Source organism: Halichoerus grypus, chromosome 1 (assembly GCF_964656455.1).
Source record: "Halichoerus grypus chromosome 1, mHalGry1.hap1.1, whole genome shotgun sequence".
In the NCBI taxonomy this organism is placed as follows: Eukaryota; Metazoa; Chordata; class Mammalia; order Carnivora; family Phocidae; genus Halichoerus; species Halichoerus grypus.
Window position 1 is genome coordinate 198033608 of NC_135712.1, and position 20155 is coordinate 198053762.

Here is a 20155-nt window from a genome sequence, read left to right on the forward strand (position 1 = left end):
TAGGAAAATAATTTTAAAAATCTGACAGTACTCACACAAGCTAGAGTTCAAAGGTCACCACAACACATCCACTCACACTGAGAACAGGTGGTGTCTCAGGGCTCATGGTAGCACTTGCTGCCATTTCAGTGCACCTCAAATGGGCTGCACCAAGGCGCTCTCTCCCTCCTACCATAAGCCCCACCCCCACCCATCTATGGGAGAAAAATATAACCACCAAAAAAAAAAAAATCACATTGAAAAAAAGTTTATTTAAAAAAGTTCTAGCAGCAAGAACAGTAACAAAACAAAAGGAGAGACGGACAAACAAAACAAGAAGGAGGTTGTGTCCTATGGGACTTGTCTCCATTCTTTAATCTAGTTCTTTATACCGAGCAAACATGACTCTTCGCACAGCATCTCGGTAAGTCTCGTTGGACTGTCTCTTGCTGGTTCTTCCCGGAGCCCCCACACTGGGCCCCCTCATCCGGCCTTCAGTCTGTAACACAAAGACAAACAATGAAGTGGGCTCTATCAATTAATAAGCCTCAGGGCTGGCCTTTGATTACAAGCATTTCTGGACCAGTAAGGATCAGGATTTCGGGGAATTTTTTAGAATGTTTAATTAGTAAACAAAACCCAAGATGAATAAGAAGGGTAGTGACATCATGACTTCAGGATACAGGATTTAATAATACCAGACATATGAGAAGCCAGTCTCCTCTAGTTGGCATTTTCAGAGGGGGACCAAGCCAACACAAAATGGGCCTTGTTCCCTCTTACCACCTTTGCTCTCTTTTCTTCCCGAAATAAGTGAGGCAGAGCCCTTCATGAGAACCAGGACTAACCTCACGCTCCTCAGATTTTAGCCATTTTAGCTCCTCTGATGATGATGCCTCTCAGAGATGCTTTTATACCTTTTATTGCAGGTTCCCTGGTTCTTGTCACCAAATGATTCGTCAGTCTCAAACTGCCTGAATACCATACTGCCCCATCTCTTACTCCACGGAAGAGTAAGATGAGCCCCATTTCCACTTCTTTCTCCCTTTCCCACCGGCAACCAAAATTACAAAGGGCCCAGAATGCCTAGCTATCATCCAATAATCAAGACTGATGGGCTCCTTCAGCTCCTGTGTCCTTCATTGGCAGTGGAGAAAGCCCAGCTAAACGGCAAAGACACAGCTCTGAGCCACAGAGTGAGAGAAAGTTAAGTATATTCCAGGTTCACGCCACCCCCAAAAGATGGAAACCATTTCACCTCCTCTGCTGAAGCCAATCCGGGATGGCCATACCCGAGGCCCGCCCCCTTCCTCCAGCCAGTGGTCTGCTGGACACAGCCTCCTTTGTTGCTACTGTCGATTCCTTCTTTACCAACAGGTTTGCGATCACTGCGAAAGGAGCAGATGTACTTACATACCATCACTTTCAAAGTGACCTATTTGTGAGCCTAATAAAAACCTCTGTCCTCTTGATTCACATTTGCTTCCTCTTAAGTATATTAGGCAATATTTCTGAGTACCTGCTATCTATGTAATAGGCTTTTGTCCTGGGGATACAGAGATGCCCAAGACCCAACCCTGTTCACGGGGAAGGACATGAGAAGGATAGTATGTCCATAGATGCCTATAACACAGTGAAGAGCTCAGCCATGGATGTGGCACCAGGGGACATCTCCTATGGAAATACATCAGAGAAGACAAACTCTGAAGGAGCTTCACCAAAAATGATGAATTCCAACAAGAGGGCACATCTGAACTGACAAAAAGCATGAGAAGAAAGGAGGCCACAAATAAGAAGTGAAAGAATACAATTTGTCCAGGAGAGGAATGGTAGGAACTGACAAAACGCTTCCTGGGCCAGACTGAAAAGCCTTGAAACATCATGCTAAATCATGACTCTGGACTTCATCCTTCAGGCAAAAACAAAAACAAAAACCCTGGACTCCAGACCTCCCTCTAAGCAAGGTATGCCTTCACAAAAAGGCAAGTTTTAGGAGATTTCTGTTCACAAAGATGATTTTGGTGCCAGGGTAGAGAGTACACTAGACGTTGAAGAAGAGAGACTGAGAGTAAGGAGTCCAATTTGGAGGTAAGCTAGAAAGGGGGAAAAGCTTAATTAGGGATGTGGCCAGTAATGATACAGGGCATAAAGGAGGAAGACTGGGTCAGACCAGGCAGGCCATGATGCAGTGATGTCACTACTCTGAAAGAGGAACACACAGCAGGTTTAGCAGGACTGGACCTGAGTATGATATGGAATATAATACTGAGTAATTGTTTAGAGTGAGGAGCCTAAGAGGTCTCCAAAAGGACATTCCCAGGAGGTAAGTGGAAATAGTGATTTTGGGCTCAGAAAACCAAACTGCCTTAGAATGGAGTCATAGGGACCTATTAGCTTGTTAGTGATGGTTGTGGCCTTGAGTCTAGGTAAAGAGGGTGGAGCAGCAAGAATTAAACAGCACTGAGGGCAGAGTCCTGGAGAATATCTGGAGCTGCCCAGAAAACCATGAAAAGCAGGGGAGAAGACTAAGAAGGAAGGGAACCAGTAGAATGTGGTATGATGGGTGCCAAGAATACAGAAAGGTGTCTTTCTGCACCCAGCCCAGCTCACTCAGGGCTAAGGTGTCCTTCTTCCTCCTGAATGACTGCTTCACCTCTGGCTTAGCCCAGTATATTTCAAATTGCAGAGAATGACCTAGTGGGATGTTACATTGATTAAGCGGTCCTTCCTTAGCACTTCTTAAGAATGCAAACAGGGGCACCTGGCTCAGTCGGTTGAGTGTCTGGCTCTTGTTTGGCTCAAGTCATGATCTCAGGGTCCTGGGATAAAGCCCCATGTCAGGCTCCACGCTCAGGAGGGAGTCTGTTTGAGACTCTCTCTCTCTCCCTCTGCCCCTCCCCCTGCTCATGTGTGTGCGCACTCTCACTCTCTTTCTCTCTCAAAATAAATAAATCAATCTTTTAAAAAAGTCACTCATCCTTAAAAAAAAAAAAAAAAAAGCAAACAGAAAAGGCTAGAATAAAAATACCAGAGTTTATCGCACACACTAGGGAAGTATTTTTCATGAAGATTTCTTTTTCAGGTACTTACACACACATGATTATTGGGCCATGATTAAAAAATAATCTCTTACTGTGGGCAGTGAGCAAATAAGTCAGAATGCCACAATCCCAGACCTCATCAACCCTCCTTTGGGGCGTTTCTCCATCAATGATCTCCCCCATCCCCACAGGCATAAGTTACCCTGGCTACTAGCTGCTCTTTTGCTTAGCCCAACATAAAGACCTGTTTGAGTCTCATCAGATCAACACCCTCCTTAGAATCATTTCATAACGTCCCACTGCCCCAAGACAAAGTCTTAGCATGGTGTTCAAGGAGTATGAACTTCCTGAGCTGGCCTCCATCAAGCTACTTACAATTTCTCAAATGCATCATATGACTTCCATCTCTCTCATCCACAGCGTATGCCATTTCCTCCAAATGAAATGCCCTCCCATTCTCCACTGGAATTCTGCCTGCCTTATGAGACACAGCATCACCTAAACCTTCCTTATTCTGTGTTCAGATAGTCAAGGACAATATATGTCTTGTCCACCTGAGTATTCCTTGCACTTAGTGCAGTACCTAGACACGATGGGTTATCAACAAATTCTATCTAACTCTGCTGGGCTCACGACTCTCAACTACCCGACTGGAAATAAGCACAGGAATCTAGAGATCATATAGGTCTATCAGCAACCAACCACTCATTCAGCACCTATGTGTGAGGATGGAGGTTCCCTAGAGAAAAAGCCTGAGAGAGTGTGACATTCTTATCAGGTCCATAGGAGGTACAGCATTACTGATGAGGAGAGAAAGAGTTCCCAACCATGGCCACTCCAGCCCTGGCTTTGAGCAGCTAAATAGCCAGCCAAACTTCCATGCAAACACACATATTCCGAGTAAAGCTGGGTGGTCAGAGGTTGGAGTGAACCTCATGTTCAAGGAGTTCAAAAAGAACCTGCTCCTGCTGACTTCAGTTATCCCTGAGAGAGAAAAAAGCATCATAGCTGGAGAAGATGGTTTCACCATTCGGCCTTGAGGCCTAGGCTGAATGAAAAGTTCCTGGCTTACCTGTCAGTTTCCCTGGAGTATTTAATTCGTTTCCTTTCTGGAGAGTCAAAAGATTGGAGCTTTTCCCTGCGATCACTTCCTCTTTCTTTAAACCTTCCCTGTTGGTAAGCAGAATAACAGATCTGAGATTTCCACTTAAGGGAGTTGAGTGGTGGGGAAGTTTCACTTTATTCCTTATATTCCTTCTAAAGTGAAGGGAGTTCAACTGTTAACGCCTGGAATCTTTTGCTCCTTCATATACTCTTCTTGAGAAAGCAGTGGCTTCTCTGGTAAATTTGAGAAGAATGAGCTGGTGGGCTTGTCTCACAGCTGTGTTTACCTCTTCTGAGGAGGAGGTGCTCTCCAGTAGACCTCCATGGGGAGATTCCTACCCATCACATAAGACCTGGCCCGGGCAGTGAAGCTTGTGGCTATGTAGGTGAGTCTGCCTAATTATGTAATCTAGGTAGCAAGTCCAACACTAAACTACTTCTACTAACTCAGCCTCTGACAGTAAAGGATGGTACTTCAGCAGCCCTATCCGACACTCCTTCATTGATTTTAAAAGCTGGGCAGGAAAGAAAAATGCTATTTATTTGACCTGTTTGGAGACCTTGAACTAGCACCACCTTTAAAATATATGTATCAGGGCGCCTGGGTGGCTCAGTTGGTTAAGCGACTGCCTTTGGCTCAGGTCATGATCCCAGGGTCCTGAGATCGAGTCCCACATCAGGCTCCCCCTGCTCTGCGGGGAGCCTGCTTCTCCCTCTGCCTCTGCCTGCCACTCCCCCCTGCTTGTGCTCTCTCTCTGTGTCAAATAAATAAATAAAATCTTAAAAAATATATATCAATTTTATTAAGGTCTAATTTATAAATAATGAAGTGTACCCATTATAATGTAGTTTGATGAGTTTTGATAAATGTATACACCATCTTTTAGGGCCTCTTCATTCTCTGTCTTCAGCACAGCCTACAAATTCCACACCAGAAAGTAAAAAGGGTTGGGGTCAAGGGAGTTAACAGGTTCATCAAAACTTACCTCCTGTTCTCTCCTTTCCAGATAGGCTAGCTCCTGCTCAGACTGTTTTATCTTCCGATGGATTTCCAGGTTTTGCTGAGAAGAGAGAAAGTTCTATGAGTAACAGGTCTAGAAAAAGTGGTCTTAGAAAATGCCTCTAGGCCTTTCCCAACAGCTGTTTTAGGACTGTGGCTTCTTTCACTGACCACCTCTCCTGAGTGATCACTGTATCCTGCAATCAACAGTTCCTAACTAGACTGGCTTTAGGCTCACCAATGGGAACCCAAGTTGTTATGCTGGCTTGTCACGCAGATTAGTTACATGGTGTGGCACAAGAGAGCCCTTCATTCTACTTCCCGAATGTAGAAAACAGGGGCACCCGGGTGGCTCAGTCAGTTAAGTGTCTGACTCTTGATTTCAGCTCAGGTCATCTCAGGGTCGTGAGATCAAGCCCCGAGTCGGGCTCTGTGCTCAGCAGGGAGTCTGCTTGAAATTCTCTCCCTTTCCCCCCTCCTGCCCCCACACCCCACTCTCTCAAATAAATAAAACTTTTTTAAAAATGTAGAAAACACAAAACTGGTTTATAGGTCTTTATCTAAAGTAAAAATTATGAGAGGGGAATCTGAGCACACCAGTGAAGAAAACTTAATGCCCACATGCTCTTCCTACCACTACCACTACCCTCCACCATTCTCAGACACTATTCACTCTTTCAAGCCCCCAGAAAAACATGAAAAGGAGAACCCAAGGTCCTTAAAGAACAAAAAGACTGCTCTGAGAGTCCTGTATTCCTTAAGGGTCCCACACTTCTCAAGCATGGCTCTCCTACACAATACCCTCGAGCATATATTAAGAAACTTAAGGGGTCCAGAACAGCTCTTGTATGGACAGGGGATTCTTTGCACTGGATCACTACAAGGAAAGGAAAAAGTACCATAGTCCACTTTCCACTGTCCCAGGGTCAGTTCAATTTGTGGACTCACCAGATTTCTGGCTCCTCTTTCCTGATATTAGCCATTTATTAGCATTTTCATCAGACAGCTGAAATCTACTATTATTATTTTTAAAGATTTTATTTATTTATTTGAGAGAGAGAGAGACAGCGAGAGAGGGAACATAAGCAGAGGGAGTGGGAGAGGAAGAAGCAGGCTTCCCGTGGAGCAGGGAGCCCAACGCAGGGCTCGATCCCAGGATGCTGGGATCAATACCTGAACTGAAGGCAGACGCTTAACAACTGAGCCACCCAGGCGCCCCTCTATTATTATTTTTTTAATTTTATATATCCTTTTGTTTTATTTATTTATTTATTTATTTAAATTAAGCTCTATACCCAATGTGGAGCTTGAACTCACAACCCCAAGATCAAGAGTCACATGCTCTACCAACTGGGCCAACCAGGCGCCCCCCAAAGAGCTGATATTTCAATGTGTCAGTCTCATGACTCAGAATTCCAGGTCAAAGGGACTTGGGAGGTAATCTGTTGCAGGGATTGTGAGGAACTTCTCAGACCCCTAAAAACTTTGCAGAGCCTCCACAGAGGCAGGGGCGAGAAGAGGTGTGCCTATTACCAAAAGCAGAGCTTCTCAGCTTTTAGCTACATTAAGACTTTAGATTTTATATTGAAGGAAAGTCTAAATCCGATCTCCTCACCGGCTCTAGCAACATCTGCTAGAGAAGGAGTGTGAAATAAATCACCCTATACTGAGAACATGAGTCTATCTAGGGGTTTTATTCGTCCAGTATTCCACTCTTTGGTCAGTACATGTGAACGGGAATACTGCAGGGGAGGACCAGCGTGTGTCAGTTTAACACTCCAACAATAGATGTTGTGCCGCGGCTTATAGCGGCGACTCACCACAGGAAGGGATGGCAGAATGTGACCCATCTTTGGGAAAACTGCACAGTATCAGAACTAGACAGAACCAGAGGAAGCCACCAAATATCACAGAAGAGAAGAGGCTTATCTGAGGTCCACTTGTTAGGTTAATGGAAGAGCTCTGATGAGAAACTCAGCAAATAAGTTTCCTACTTGGTGACGCCCTCCTCTCCTGTCTTTAGCATGGCCACCGTGTCTGGTGCCCCAGACCCCAGCCATGCTGCCTGCCTTGGGTCTACATTCCAAGGTTTTTGAAGGTGGGCACAGCCTTAATGCAAAGCGACTCATGACAAAAGGTGGAGGAACAATTCACTTTGAAATCGGACTGTAATGCACGATGGTAAGAGTCCAGAGTTTGAAAGGTCAGGGCCCCTTCCCCATACCTTGTGCAGGTCTGAGAGCTGCTGGTGTTTGATCAGAACTTCTTTGTTGGGAAACTGCCTTCTGCAGAGCAGACAAGCCAGTTTATTCCAGTCAGTGAGTTTATCTTCTTCGTTCTCCTTCTTGGTCAGCTCCTCCCTCTGTGAGGGCTGCGCTGTTCGGGGCTGTGGAGGAGGGGCCTGTTCCTCCTCTTCTTCCTCCTCATAGTCACTGTCTCCTCCATATTCACCCAGGAGGCCAATGAGTGGGTTTACCACCTTAGGCTGGAAGGAGAAGGCCAAAGATTAACACTAACCTCAACCTATATTGTGGGGCCTGTTTTCTGGATATTCCAGGATGGCATCTCATTTCTTCTCTTTCAGTTTGAATAATGAACTGGGCTCAAAATAGGCCCACTGACCACACTGCTCATTTCCCACAAAGAAGCAACATGGTTCAAGCTTGACTTTTCTCCTGGATTGTTGAGATAAACCAGAAAGATTCCCTTAGACGTGACTCTAGCAACAGAACAGTGAAGATAAAAAAGGGAAAGGGGAACTGACAAAGAGGTAGGGAGAGTTAAAAAGTTACAAATTACAAAGAGGAAGAGATAGCAGCAACCCCTCAAGTTACTATAACCCATGGAGAAAAGGAAAGATAAACTTTATTAAGGCTACAGTAAGCCCTACAGCAAAAGGGATTTAGGAGGTGGATTAAAAGCAAACGAAGAATAAGCAAACGAAGAATAAGCTCTCAGGTAGACATTCAGCTCCTGAGTGAGGCAAAGGCAAAGGCATGGTTAGGACTGAGGCTACAATGAACTGAACTAGTAATGTGACACAGGCAGAGTATTTATCAATAGTTCATAGGAACCGTGAAATAATGATGCATGGTCATTGGCTTGTGATCAATCGAAATAAAAAATAAAGCATGATCACTACTGCTACATATTACATTTAATCAGAATCACCTGTGATTGCAGGAGACCATCACTTTAATGCATCTAAAAAATGGGTACCTATTTTAGCATTGTTGACTGTGGCCAGATAGGTAAACTGTAAAAACAACCATGCACGCACTCCACATCTGAGCTTCTTACACAGCACTGAAAGGCAGGAAAAATCAGAGCCAGGAAAATGGGTCTCTTAGAAGAGAAGGATTAACAAGACCAAGATTATAACTTAAAAAGGCCCAGACATTCCCTTGTCTGATGGGAATGGTGCAGGGTACAAAGAAAGAAGACAGAAAGTTGCCTTGATTCTCCAGTTATATCCCTATTAGCAGGCAGGAACATTTATCTCATGCTCATACTCAAGAAAAGTCCTTGTTTGGGAGGTAGAACAAAAGGACCAACACCAAAGTGAAGCATCAGCCTTTGAACTTCCCTTCCCATTCAGAACCAGAACCAGCCCCAGCCCCAGCCCCAGCCCCGGGCCTTGGCTTAGCCTTACTGGTGGAGGACTTTCTTCCTTCTTCACAGTGGGAGGCAGGGGCTTCTTAAAGACGTCCTCTGGGGGGGCTGTCCCCTCACTGGCATTTTCCTGAAACTGATTAAACCCGTAATTCTTACATGATACTCATAAAAGCTGGGTTAAGAACCCTGTTGAAATTAATCAGATTTTCCAAAACTCCTAATCTGTGAAATATCTGTAATGCTGCCATAATGATTTCAAAAATAAAAAGCCTTTGAAAACATAACATTCAGTATATACTGAGTGATCGCTATATGTCAGGCAACAGATAGGACATTTATATGCATTACTGTCCTCAGCCTTTACTACAACCCTCCCAGATAGGCATTAATACCCTCATTTTACAAATGACTGGGAATATGGTTGGAAAGAAAAGTGGCAAAAGCTGAATCCAAATATTAAGCCAGCAGAACTCTAAAGTCTAAGTTCTCAGAAACACACACATATTTTCTCTCTGAATCTCTAGATAAACAACTAGCAGTATTAGAAGGGGAAACAGACAAGTTATAAATTGAGCCACAAGCAAATTCATCCATTTTCACTAATGCATAATCGGTGCCAGGGCAAATCAATGTAATTCTTTGGAAAATAATTTGGCTTTATGTCAGGAGATACCAAAATATTCAACATCTTCCATTTTGAAAGTTCATCCTAAGGAAGTAATTTAGAAGGAGAAATAAAATGCTGAATGATGCATACTACAACAGAATAAGACTAGAAAGAAAAGACCAATAATGCAGGATTGATGAAAATAAGGGTACAGTTTTACTGTGAGTTTTTACCATACAGGCATTAAAATAATAAAGAGTATTATAAAACCATGGAAAAACTACTTAAGATCAAATATAAACAGAGCAGAGAATACAGAATGGTAACCTCTGCTACAATTACACCTACAGAAACATGTATACAGAGTCAAGCACTGAAGAGGGGGTGTAGGAAAGTGAAACTGTGCGGAGCCCAGGTGTTAGGGTTTGAGCTGAGTCACTTTGTTCTACCACCCACAGTTTTTGCATTTGTGAAAGAGTTACCACCAGCTGTAAGAGGCAAGGGGATTGCCTGCTTTTTGGTAACTTGACACCTCAACCCTAGATCTCCTCTATGACTCTTTTATTTGAATCTGTAATTGTCTGGTAAAGAGCAGATTTACAAGTTCTCTTACCCTTGTTACTCCTCGGTCTTTTTTCTCCTTGCCATCTCTTTTAGATGCTTCCTTCTTGCTACTTGACTTTCCTTGACTGGTGGACTTCTTTTCCTTGATCTCTTCTTCTTCAGGTGACCCAGGGTCCTGGGGCACATAGACTTCTTGCTGCAATACAGTTAGAAACTGTTAAGTCTACAGAATATCTCACTTTCCCAGTTAATTCTAGGTCTAAGGAACAAGTTCCCTTCTGGGAGAAAGAACAGCTCTCTCCCTCACAAGCCTAAGAAGAGACCACATCAAACAATCTTGAAACCCACTCCAGGGGCCAGGACACATCCAGACCACTCACTGTCCATTTTTCCAAGAGCAGCACTATTCTTACCTATAATGCCATATAGGTAACAGTTAACACAAAGGTCACCATCTTTAAATCCTGAATGAACACAACTCAATAAATACAACTCAATATAAGATGTGGACTTTAAAAAACACCAGACTAGACATGAGATACAGACAGTATAACAGCAGCTGCCAGGAATGGAGAAATATTTAAACTTCCATAAGTTTTAAACTTTTCTACTTTTCATGTAATGAGCAACCAAAAAATCCAGGGAATAAAATCTTCAAAGTAACAAATTATAGGTACTTTTCTCAAAAGAATCATTGATAAAGTAAACAAACCAAAAACTCACCTGGGTGTTGGGGTCATAATAAGTTCCTGCCAAAGGGTCATAATAGTAGCCAGTAGCAGAATCATATATGTAGCAGTCAGATGATGCTAGTGGGAATAAAACCAGAGCCAATGTTAGTCCCTGTCCAGTGAAGCCCTGGCTGGGGACTCACTGAGAACAACCCAGGAATGGGGCTGGCCAACCCAAACAGGTGCAGAACCTGTAGATGGTGCTCTCTCTGAATGTGCATCCCCAGTCAACAGTATCTCTTGCTAACTTTGTGACCACAAAGATTTCAATTAATGAGTAGTCAAGCCACAAAGAGCAATAGAAATAAAACAAGTGACTTACACTGTTGTCCTTGTCGATTTGTATCTGAAGCCCAGTCTGAATTTCTGCCTCCTCCTCTCCTATCTCGGAAATACTTTTTACCCTATCACAGAAAGGCTAGTTAAAATTATGGAACTTCTGATAGCTCTTAACCTTAACAGTCACCCACTGAAGAAAATTCAAGATCACTCTTTCAGTCACTTGAGGATTTTGACAGAGCACTCCCCAACTGCTGAAGCCTACCTGATAGTAGTGCATGTGGTCAGAATGGTCCCCAGAATCATTTCTGCAACAAATAATACAACACATCTTGAGTCTGCTACAAAAAGCCACTTGAGGATTGCCTAACCCTACAGATTTGCCAAGAAACTAACTTTCCCCCATTTTGGAGGGAAAGAAACCAACCCAGAGCAAGCAGGGCTGGCAGTACAGAGATTTCTACAAAGCTAATGCTGAAGCAAAACAGCAAACGAGTTGAGGGTGCTAGAGCAAGATCTGCCCCATTCCTGCAAGCCTGCCTCTCTGATGCAGCCATTTCCCAGTTACCACTCCTGGGTCAAGGTAAGTATAGGAGTAAAGAGGAATTAGACTTCCCAGTACCATGGAGGCATGACCAGGGTCAGAGGAATGGGGAGTCAGGACAGCATTTTCTTAGGATTCTGAGGCGCAAGGATGTATCGAGATTTCTGCACATCCAAGACGGTATCATCATTTGGAACCCAAAGATACCAGGCAGTGAAGAGGGAAGGCACTTAAGTACCTAGTGCTGCTATTTAAGGAAAAACCAAACAAAAACAACAAAAAAAGACAACTAAAGTCAGAATAAGGCAAGCTTCATAAAAAGAAAACATGCACACTACCTGAAGAAATCCACATCGGAAGGTACCATGTCTTACCATCTCTACCTTTCAGAGTTGCCTCCCAAAAACTTGAGTAGGGGAATCAGAAAGGAGCCCCACTCTTCTGCCTTACCTTCGTTTTCCAGTGGCCAAGTTTACAGCTACCATCTTCCCATCAATACTAAATGGTGGATCAAGGTTCTGCAAGATCTTCACTACACGAAGAGCTTCCTGGGAAACCAAAGACACATTGCAGCACAAAGAGAGAAAAGGCCATGTCCTTTGAAAGAGAACTGAATGTGGATTTTCTTCTCAAAAGAAAAATTTACTGAACATTATGTTCTGGTTGTAATTATAATAGTAAGAGCACCCTGGCAAAAACAGGCAACTCTTGATGAAGGGTTGATCAGAATAGTGATCATAGTAAACATCAGTTTCTGGTATTAATATCAGAAATTCAAATTCTCTTCTTTTAGGCTGCAACTCTCATTGCATCAGATCCAGTTTACAAAGTCCCTTGTGACTTCTGAGCATGAAATCTAAAAAATACCAACAAGGGGTGCCTGGGTGGCTCAGTTGGTTAAGCATCTGCCTTCAGCTCAGATTATGATCCCAGGGTCCTGGGATCAAGCCCAGCATCAGGCTCCCTGCTCAGTGGGGAGTCTGCTTCTCCCTCTCCCTCTGCCCCTCTCCCAGCTCGTGCTCTTTCTCTCTCAAATAAATAAAATCTTAAAAAAGAAAAATACCAATGATTTTCATTATTACTTTCCTGTTACCTCCATAGAAAAGGGCCCCACAACTAAAAATTCAAGCCACAAGAATCTCTTAAACAACATTTTAAGGAAAAAGAGGAAATGTTCTGTTACCATCAAATATAAAACCATCTATGGCTGAGCAAAACAAATTTAAGAAACTAGAAAATTTGCTAAATCTTGCAAGGTTCGGTACACAGATTCTTCACAAGTAACTAAGTTCTCATGTTATTTTATTTATTTATTTATTTAAAAAAAATTTTTTTTTTTTAAAATTTATTTATTCATGAGAGTCAGAGAGAGAGAGAGAGAGGCAGAGGCAGAGGGAGAAGCAGGCTCCCCGCCTAGCAGGGAGCCCCATGCGGGACTCCATCCCAGGACCCCGGGATCATGACCTGAGCCGAAGGCAGACGCTTAACCATCTGAGCCACCCAGGTGCCCCTAAGTTCTCATGTTATTTTAATTGGACATTGTAAATGCCAAAAGACAAAACCAAATCTAGAAAAATGCTCAGAATTCTAACTTTCAAAGGCAGTCCCTTCCTCTGAATGAGCATTAAACCCAAAGGAAAGAACAAGAGGGTTTTGATACCAGGTAGCACATGAGAATTCCAATGATAAGGAAGTCCTTCAAACCTTCTTCAGGTTTCTATAGCCAGCTGTCCCTTGGCCATTCCAAGGCAGAGGAAACTTACCGCATGGGAGTCGAGGTCAATAAAGCCGTAAGTGTGGCCCATGGGGCCAGTTCTGTTCTTGATGATACGGACATTGGCAGTAGTAAGGCGGACGTAGGGTTCCAGCACTTCCACTATGACCTCAGGTGGAGTGGAACGATAGATGCGCTTTAGCATAATTGCTGAACAAACCACATAGAAATGGGAGGAGCAAGGAAAGAGAGAAAGGTTAATTTCCAAAGCCCTCAGAGCCTGATTGTCTTTTTTTTACTGCAGATGCTATTCTGCTCCAGCAAGGCTGATTCTATAAAACAATGTTGGGTCATATACTTCAAACATTTCTTCACCAATACTCAGAAATCTAAAATGATGCCTTGCTGCATTTGAATAGCAACTTGCTATTTGGAGGATGTAGGTTCCTCCAAATGGTACAGCAAGGCCTGCAGAAAGCAATAGCCTCTAACAATCAGGTTGAGCAGTTTTACTAGGGTGTGAGAAACACCTGGTCCCTAGCCACAAAACAGACCATCTATACTCGAACTGCGGTGGTCACAGTCTGGTTTGTGCCCTGACAAAACACTTACTTTTGCTCTCCCCATCCTGGCGTGTCTCCCCAGACCATGGCTCCTTTTCTCGGTCTCTTCGGAAGGTGAGCCCTTCCCTTCGAGGAGGCAGATACCTTTCTCCTTCTCTCTTTTGATGTCCCAAGCGTGGTTCTTGTCCTTCTTCCCGCTTCTTGGGTTCAGGTTCCTTATCAGCTGACCTTGGGGACTGGTTGGGTTGTTTTTCTGATGGTGCTGGTATGGATGTTTTCTGAGGCTGAGGATAGGTTATTAATTCTTGCTTGGCCTCTGTCACTACAGGAACAGAAACAGAAAGAGAATCTCCAGCAGGTTTCATCCAAAAAACACTACTGCTGTGATTCCTCCTTACCTGCTAACAAATACTCATACTGGAATGGTTTTAATAGTCTCAGAAATACCTACAAAAAAGTCCTCTAACAGATATTAAGCCAGGCCAATGAGACAGCACATGAAATAGTTCAAAGAAACCCTTCAAGTACTTAAAAAATTTCATCTTACGAGTTTTCTATCACTTCCCAAACATTTAAATATAAGAAATACTTCATGAGATGCTGGGCCTGACTATTAACACCAATGATAAGAACAGATTTGGGAACAAAATTACCATAGCTATGACCCTTGCCAGAAGTTTGGTAGAAACATATATCCCAAACGTATGTGTCTAGGAGTCTTGCTTCTTCCAGTGTTATGGTACTAAGACAGCTGTCTCCAATTCTGTAAGACCACAGGTCCCCTCTTCTCTGGGGAAGCTAACAGACCTACCTGCATATAGCTCATTCACCTGCAAATAATTGTAATGAGCAAATGTCCTTCAAAATATAAATGATTCATTCTCAATCTCTTTCTATAGCAGGACAATTTGTCCAATTAATTAGGAACATATTTTTGCAACGAATTCAATTCTTGGGAGGGTTCACAGGAAGCCATGTAGTTCAAAAAAATACATTCTATAGGACCAATGTAGAGATAACTTAACAGCAGTGATAGGCAACTAGTGAACACCTGTTTTACATGTTTTCAGGTTAAAGCTGTCTTAGCCCTCTTAGTGTTATGGTACCCAAGGATTTTTATAAACCAGCCATTCATTTGTTAGAATATACTGAGAAAGCAAGCCTTTCTTCAGGGAAAAAACCCACAATTTTGCGTAATCTGAATTGTAATACAAGCTAAAAATCTCAGTTACTTACTCACCTTCTCACAGGTTGGTTTGGTCTCTACACCATCTAGAGCCTTCCTTAAAGATTTTCAGAACACCTGCTTCACAGTCCTCACTAGAGAGTAGAATCTCCACTATAGGCCAAAACCCCAGCTACGAAATTCTTTGTAGACATACTAAGTCCTAAACTTGGAACAAAGAGGTCCTTCAGAAGGCTACCTGGATCCCTAAACTGAACTGTATTTTATGGTCATGCCCTAGCTCTCCTGAAGGGGTAATATCAGAAACAGGCATATAATAGTCATTGCTGGGGCACCTGGGTGGCTCAATTGGTTGAGCATCTGCCTTTGGCTCAGGCCACGATCCCAGGGTCCTGGGATCGGGCTCCCTGCTCAGCAGGGCGCCTGCTTCTCCCTCTCTCTCTGCTGCTCCCCCTGCTTGTGCACTCGCTCACTCTCTGCAATAAATAAATAATCTTTAAAAAAGAAAAACAAACAAAAACAGTCATTGCTACAGATGCCTTTGACAGACTCTTCAAGGTTGCCTACCTAAAGGTTCTCTGGAGAAATTTACTTAAGTGACTGAGAAGCTGGTAGGTTTATTCCTTTATAAAAACAACATATACCCTCAATCCTGATTATTTTCTCTTGTTCATTTTTTACTGTTATTTTACAAATATTTTTCTGTTGAAGATCCTGAAATGTTTATATAGAGCGTAAATAAGAAAACAATCCCGATAACAGATGATTCTCAGTAACGCCAAAGCAGTGGGGGATAAGGGTCACATGGACGAATGCCACGGAGAATCTTTCTCAACCTAACATCCTTAAATGTATTCTAAATAACCTACTACTGACCTCTGGTCAGCTGCCCACTTGGTTCCCTCAATGTGAGGATTTGGCAACCCATCTCCTTCCCCTGGTGGAACTGAGATCCAGTATCATTCACTAACAGGTCACATGAAGTTAGAGATCACATTGCACTTTTAAGAGCTTTACAGATCAACTTGTCTTTAGGTATGACCACTCTTAAAAGCCAAAGAGAGCATGAAATTTGTTTTGATCAGTACATAAAATAAAAACTACCACCACCACCTCTACCAACACTCACCTTCCCTTGGGCACTTGCAGAGTGAACATGAAGATCGGTGTCCAGCTACGCTGGCCTTACACTGCATGGGAAAGGGAAAGACTTCAATTTGACAAAAACATTTAAAAAAACCTTATGTATATCCAACACAATAGCACCTGCCAAACATGAAAGAAATGAGCCATATCCCAGATCACCGTAAAGCCTAACAAATCTGATGTCCCCCCCACTCATCAGAGCTGACAGACAGAATGTGAGGAGCTGCTGTTTGAGAGCTGCCTTCTAACAGGGCACGTGGACCCCCGAGCAGCCCCAAATGCCTCTGTCAGGGACAAGGATTTCTTTCTTTCTTTTTTTAAATTTTATTTATTTATTTGACAGAGAGAGACACAGCGAGAGAGGGAACACAAGCAGGGGGAGTGGCAGAGGGAGAAGCAGGCTTCCCACTGAGCAGGGAGCCCGATGCAGGGCTTGATCCCGGGACCCCGGGGTCACGACCTGAGCCGAAGGCAGACGCGTAACAACTGAGCCACCCAGGCGCCCCGAGAGACAAGATTTCTACAGGAAATAAACTTAACTAGGAAAACTGGACTGTTAAATGGTTTATACGATACTACTGCCCCAAAGCCATTGCTCTTCATAGTCTGCATCCAACATTTGGTCCTAAACTGCTTATGAGAGCCCCATTCAGGCTGGGCTGGAACTGGCCATTCTTGATGATCAACTCCCCTGATTTAAAAAAGGGGCAAGGAGGGGCACATGGGTGGTTCAATCGGTTAAACATCTGCGTTTGGCTCAGGTCATGATCCCAGGGTCCTGGAATCAAGCCCTGAGTTGGGCTCCTTGCTCGGTGGGGAGCCTGCTTCTCCCTCTCCCTCTGCCTGCCACTCCCCCTGCTTGTGCTCTCTGTCAAATAAATAAAATATTAAAAAACTGATAATAAATAAAAAAGGGACAAGGAAAGAAGAGGAAGATACATAAGTAGTGCCTCTGGCAGCTCTTCTGAGGATGTTAAAAGGAAAAGGAACATTCATTCGCCCAAACAAGGGAAGAGACACTTTGCAATGTGAATGTAGTTCTTGTCTGAACCTATGAATAAAAAGGTAAGCACATTGCCAATCCCAAAGACGCTGAACTTTTGCCAATGAGCTTCCAAGCAGTACGAGGACAGAGAGCTGACTGGCTGGAAACCAAAGAACAGGAACTGTGAAGAAAAGGCTGCTATTTGAGTAGGGCCTTGTAGGGTGAGCAAGGAGGGCATGCCAGATGGAGGAGAATAACCACCACAGCAGAAGCTAATGAGTAAACAGCACACACCACGTACCCGGCCTGTTCCACAAACTATCACTTAAGTGATTCACACAAACTCGAGTAAAGTCATTACAGTCGATTTTTTCCTTGTTCCCCTCTCGGTGCACGGACGGATCATACACACAGCCCTGCCCTCGGTCAAGCAATGGTGGTGTCTCCCTGCAGGTGAGTGCACTGCCCTCTCCGTTGGCAGCTTTGGCCATGTGTCTGGCTTTGGCCAACAGAGTGTGAGTGAACATGACCTGCACGGGCCTGGCAGAAGCTCTGAGAGCCATTGGTTGGGAAAATGAGCCTCTCATTCTCTCCCTTAGCCAGGGGGACAGCAGTGCCACATTGGGACTGCTCCTTCCAGCCGGGTCCCAAATTGAGGGGTCATGGAGCAGAACAAGCATGTAACTTAAATGAAGAATATGTCTGTGCATTTAAGTTACTGGGATTTGGAGGCTGCTTGTTATTACAGAAGAGTTGTAAGTGCCACTGGAGTCAGGATCCTAATCTTGGTTTAAGTACCATAATGTTCACCTGTTTCAAATGTCCAATGATTCCTTTTTTTTTTTAAAGATTTTATTTATTTATTTGTCAGAGAGAGAGAGAGAGCACAAGCAGGGGGTACAGCAGGCAGAGGGAGAAGCAGGCTCCCCGATGAGCAAGGAGCCCAATGCGGGACTCGATCCTAGGACCCTGAGATTATGACCTGAGCCGAAGGCAGCCGCTTAACCGACTGAGCCACGCAGGTGTCCCTCTTTTTTTTTTTTTTTTAAGATTTATTTATTTATTTGAGGGGGGAGGGGCAGAGAGGCAGAGGGAGAGGGAAAGAAACTCAAGCAGACTCCTATGCTGAAAGCGAAGCCTGATGTGGGGCTCGATCTCACGATCCCCGAGATCATGACCTGAGCTGAAACCAAGAGTTGGATGCTTACCGAACTAAGCCACCCAGGCACCCCCAATGACTTCCAGTATACGTAGAGTGCAACCATCACCACAATCTCACTTTAGAACTTTTTTTTTTTTTTTAAAGATTTTATTTATTTATTTGACAGACAGAGAGAGAGAGAGAGAGCACAAGCAGACAGAGCAGCAGGCAGAGGGAGAGGGAGAAGCAGGCTCCTCGCTGAGCAGGGAGCCCGATGCAGGGCTCAATCCCAGCACCTTGGGATCATGATCTGAGCCGAAGGCAGATGCTCAACTGACTGAGCACCCAGGCGCCCCTAGAACATTTTCATTGGCCCAAAAAGAAACCTAGTGGAGTCATTTCCCATTCTTACCACCAGTCCCATGCAATAGTGCGATATAAGGTATTTTATTATTTTATGTCTGGCATAGTGTTTTCAAAGTTTATCCATGTTAGCGCATTGCAGCATTTCATTCCTTTTATTTATTTATTTTTAAGATTTATTTATTTGAGAGAGAGAGAGAGAGAGCGAGCGCGGGCACACGAGCAGGAGGGCCAGAGGAAGAGAGAATCTCAGCAAACTCTGCACTGAGCACGGAGCCCGATGCAGGGCTTGATCTCATGAGACTGAGATCATGACCTGAGCCAAAACAAGAATCGGAGGCTCAACTGACTGCGCCACCCAGGAGCCCCACTTCATTCCTTTTAACTGCCAAATAGCATTCCACTGTAGGGCTGTACCGAGTGTTGTCTGTCTATCCATTTAGCAGTTGATGGATATTTTGTTGTTTCGACTTCTGGGACATTACAAATAATACTGCTATAAATGTATTTTTTTAAGTTGGTAGATTCCACATCAGGCCAAAGGTTGCATATGCAGGGCTGGTACTCAATCCTTCCAATAAAGCGCAGAAATTACAAGAACCCCTGAGACAGCTAAACAAGTGGCTTGTCATCTTAGGGGACAATGTAACCAAGCCATTCTGTTCTTTCAAGCAACAGCTTTGGCAATAGCCATGTAATTTTGACATCAGATATCAACATTTGCTTTCTGCCAGTTAACAGAAAATAGAGTTTGGGGCGCCTGGGTCGCTCAGTCAGTTGAGCATTCAACTCTTGGTTTCAGCTCAGGTCACGATCTCAGAGGTGTCCCTCTCCCTCTGCCCCTCCCCCTGCTCACGTGCTCTCTCTTTCTCAAAAGTAAATTAATCTTAAAAAAAAAAATAGAGTTCAAAATTGTCCCTTTAATGCTAGCTCCCTCCATCCCTGATTATAAAAGAAACAATATATGGGTATTATAGTTGATAGGAAAAGTATAAGAGAGGGGGGGAAATTACCCATAATCTCAAAATGTAGAGGCAATCACTATTAAAATGTTAAATGTTATAAAAATCCTAATGGTCTTTTTGTAGAAATGGAAAAGCTGATCCTCAAATTTATATGGAATTGCAAAAGACACTCAATAGCCAAAAGAACTTTAAAAAAGAACAAAGTTGAAAGACATACTTAGCAATTTCAAAACTTACTACAGAGCTACACAGCATGGTACTAACATAAGGATAAAAATATAGAACAGAATAAAACTGAGAGTCTATAGAAATAAACTACAGACCTCTGGTCAACTGCTTTCCAACAAGGGTGCAAGACCATTCAACGGGAAAAGAATAGTTAATTCAACAAATGATGCTGGGACAAGTGGATACCCACATGCCAAAAATGAAGCTGCAACCTTACCTCACAGCATGAACAAAAATTAACTCAAAATAAATCAAAGCTTTAAATATAAAAGCCCAAACTATAAAATTCTTAGAAAACACAGGCGTAAATCTTCATCACCGTGGATTTGGCAAATGATTTCTGACACCAAAGGATAAGCAACAAAAGAAAAAACAGCTGAATTAGATTTTATCAAAATTA

At 43.4% G+C, this 20155-nt stretch overlaps 1 protein-coding gene across 5 annotated transcripts in view; it reads right to left on the reverse strand.

Moving 5' to 3' along the window:
- Window positions 1–231: 231 nt before the first annotated feature.
- Window positions 232–20155, reverse strand: part of RBM6 (RNA binding motif protein 6) — a 106314-nt gene continuing 86390 nt past the window's right edge. For 3 of the 5 annotated variants that reach the window (XM_078077913.1, XM_078077924.1, XM_078077925.1), the window contains 14 exons: window positions 16057–16117; window positions 13791–14063; window positions 13228–13388; window positions 11915–12012; window positions 11186–11228; window positions 10964–11045; window positions 10634–10719; window positions 9960–10106; window positions 8777–8872; window positions 7349–7609; window positions 5111–5185; window positions 4093–4190; window positions 1238–1367; window positions 232–478 (listed from right to left, as the gene is read on the reverse strand). In XM_078077913.1, the coding sequence (XP_077934039.1) occupies window positions 353–478; window positions 1238–1367; window positions 4093–4190; window positions 5111–5185; window positions 7349–7609; window positions 8777–8872; window positions 9960–10106; window positions 10634–10719; window positions 10964–11045; window positions 11186–11228; window positions 11915–12012; window positions 13228–13388; window positions 13791–14063; window positions 16057–16117 (1737 nt within the window). In that variant the 3' untranslated portion in view covers window positions 232–352. The remainder of the gene's footprint in view (window positions 479–1237; window positions 1368–4092; window positions 4191–5110; window positions 5186–7348; window positions 7610–8776; window positions 8873–9959; window positions 10107–10633; window positions 10720–10963; window positions 11046–11185; window positions 11229–11914; window positions 12013–13227; window positions 13389–13790; window positions 14064–16056; window positions 16118–20155) is intronic. The other 2 variants (XM_078077921.1, XM_078077922.1) reach the window with 2 other exon arrangements.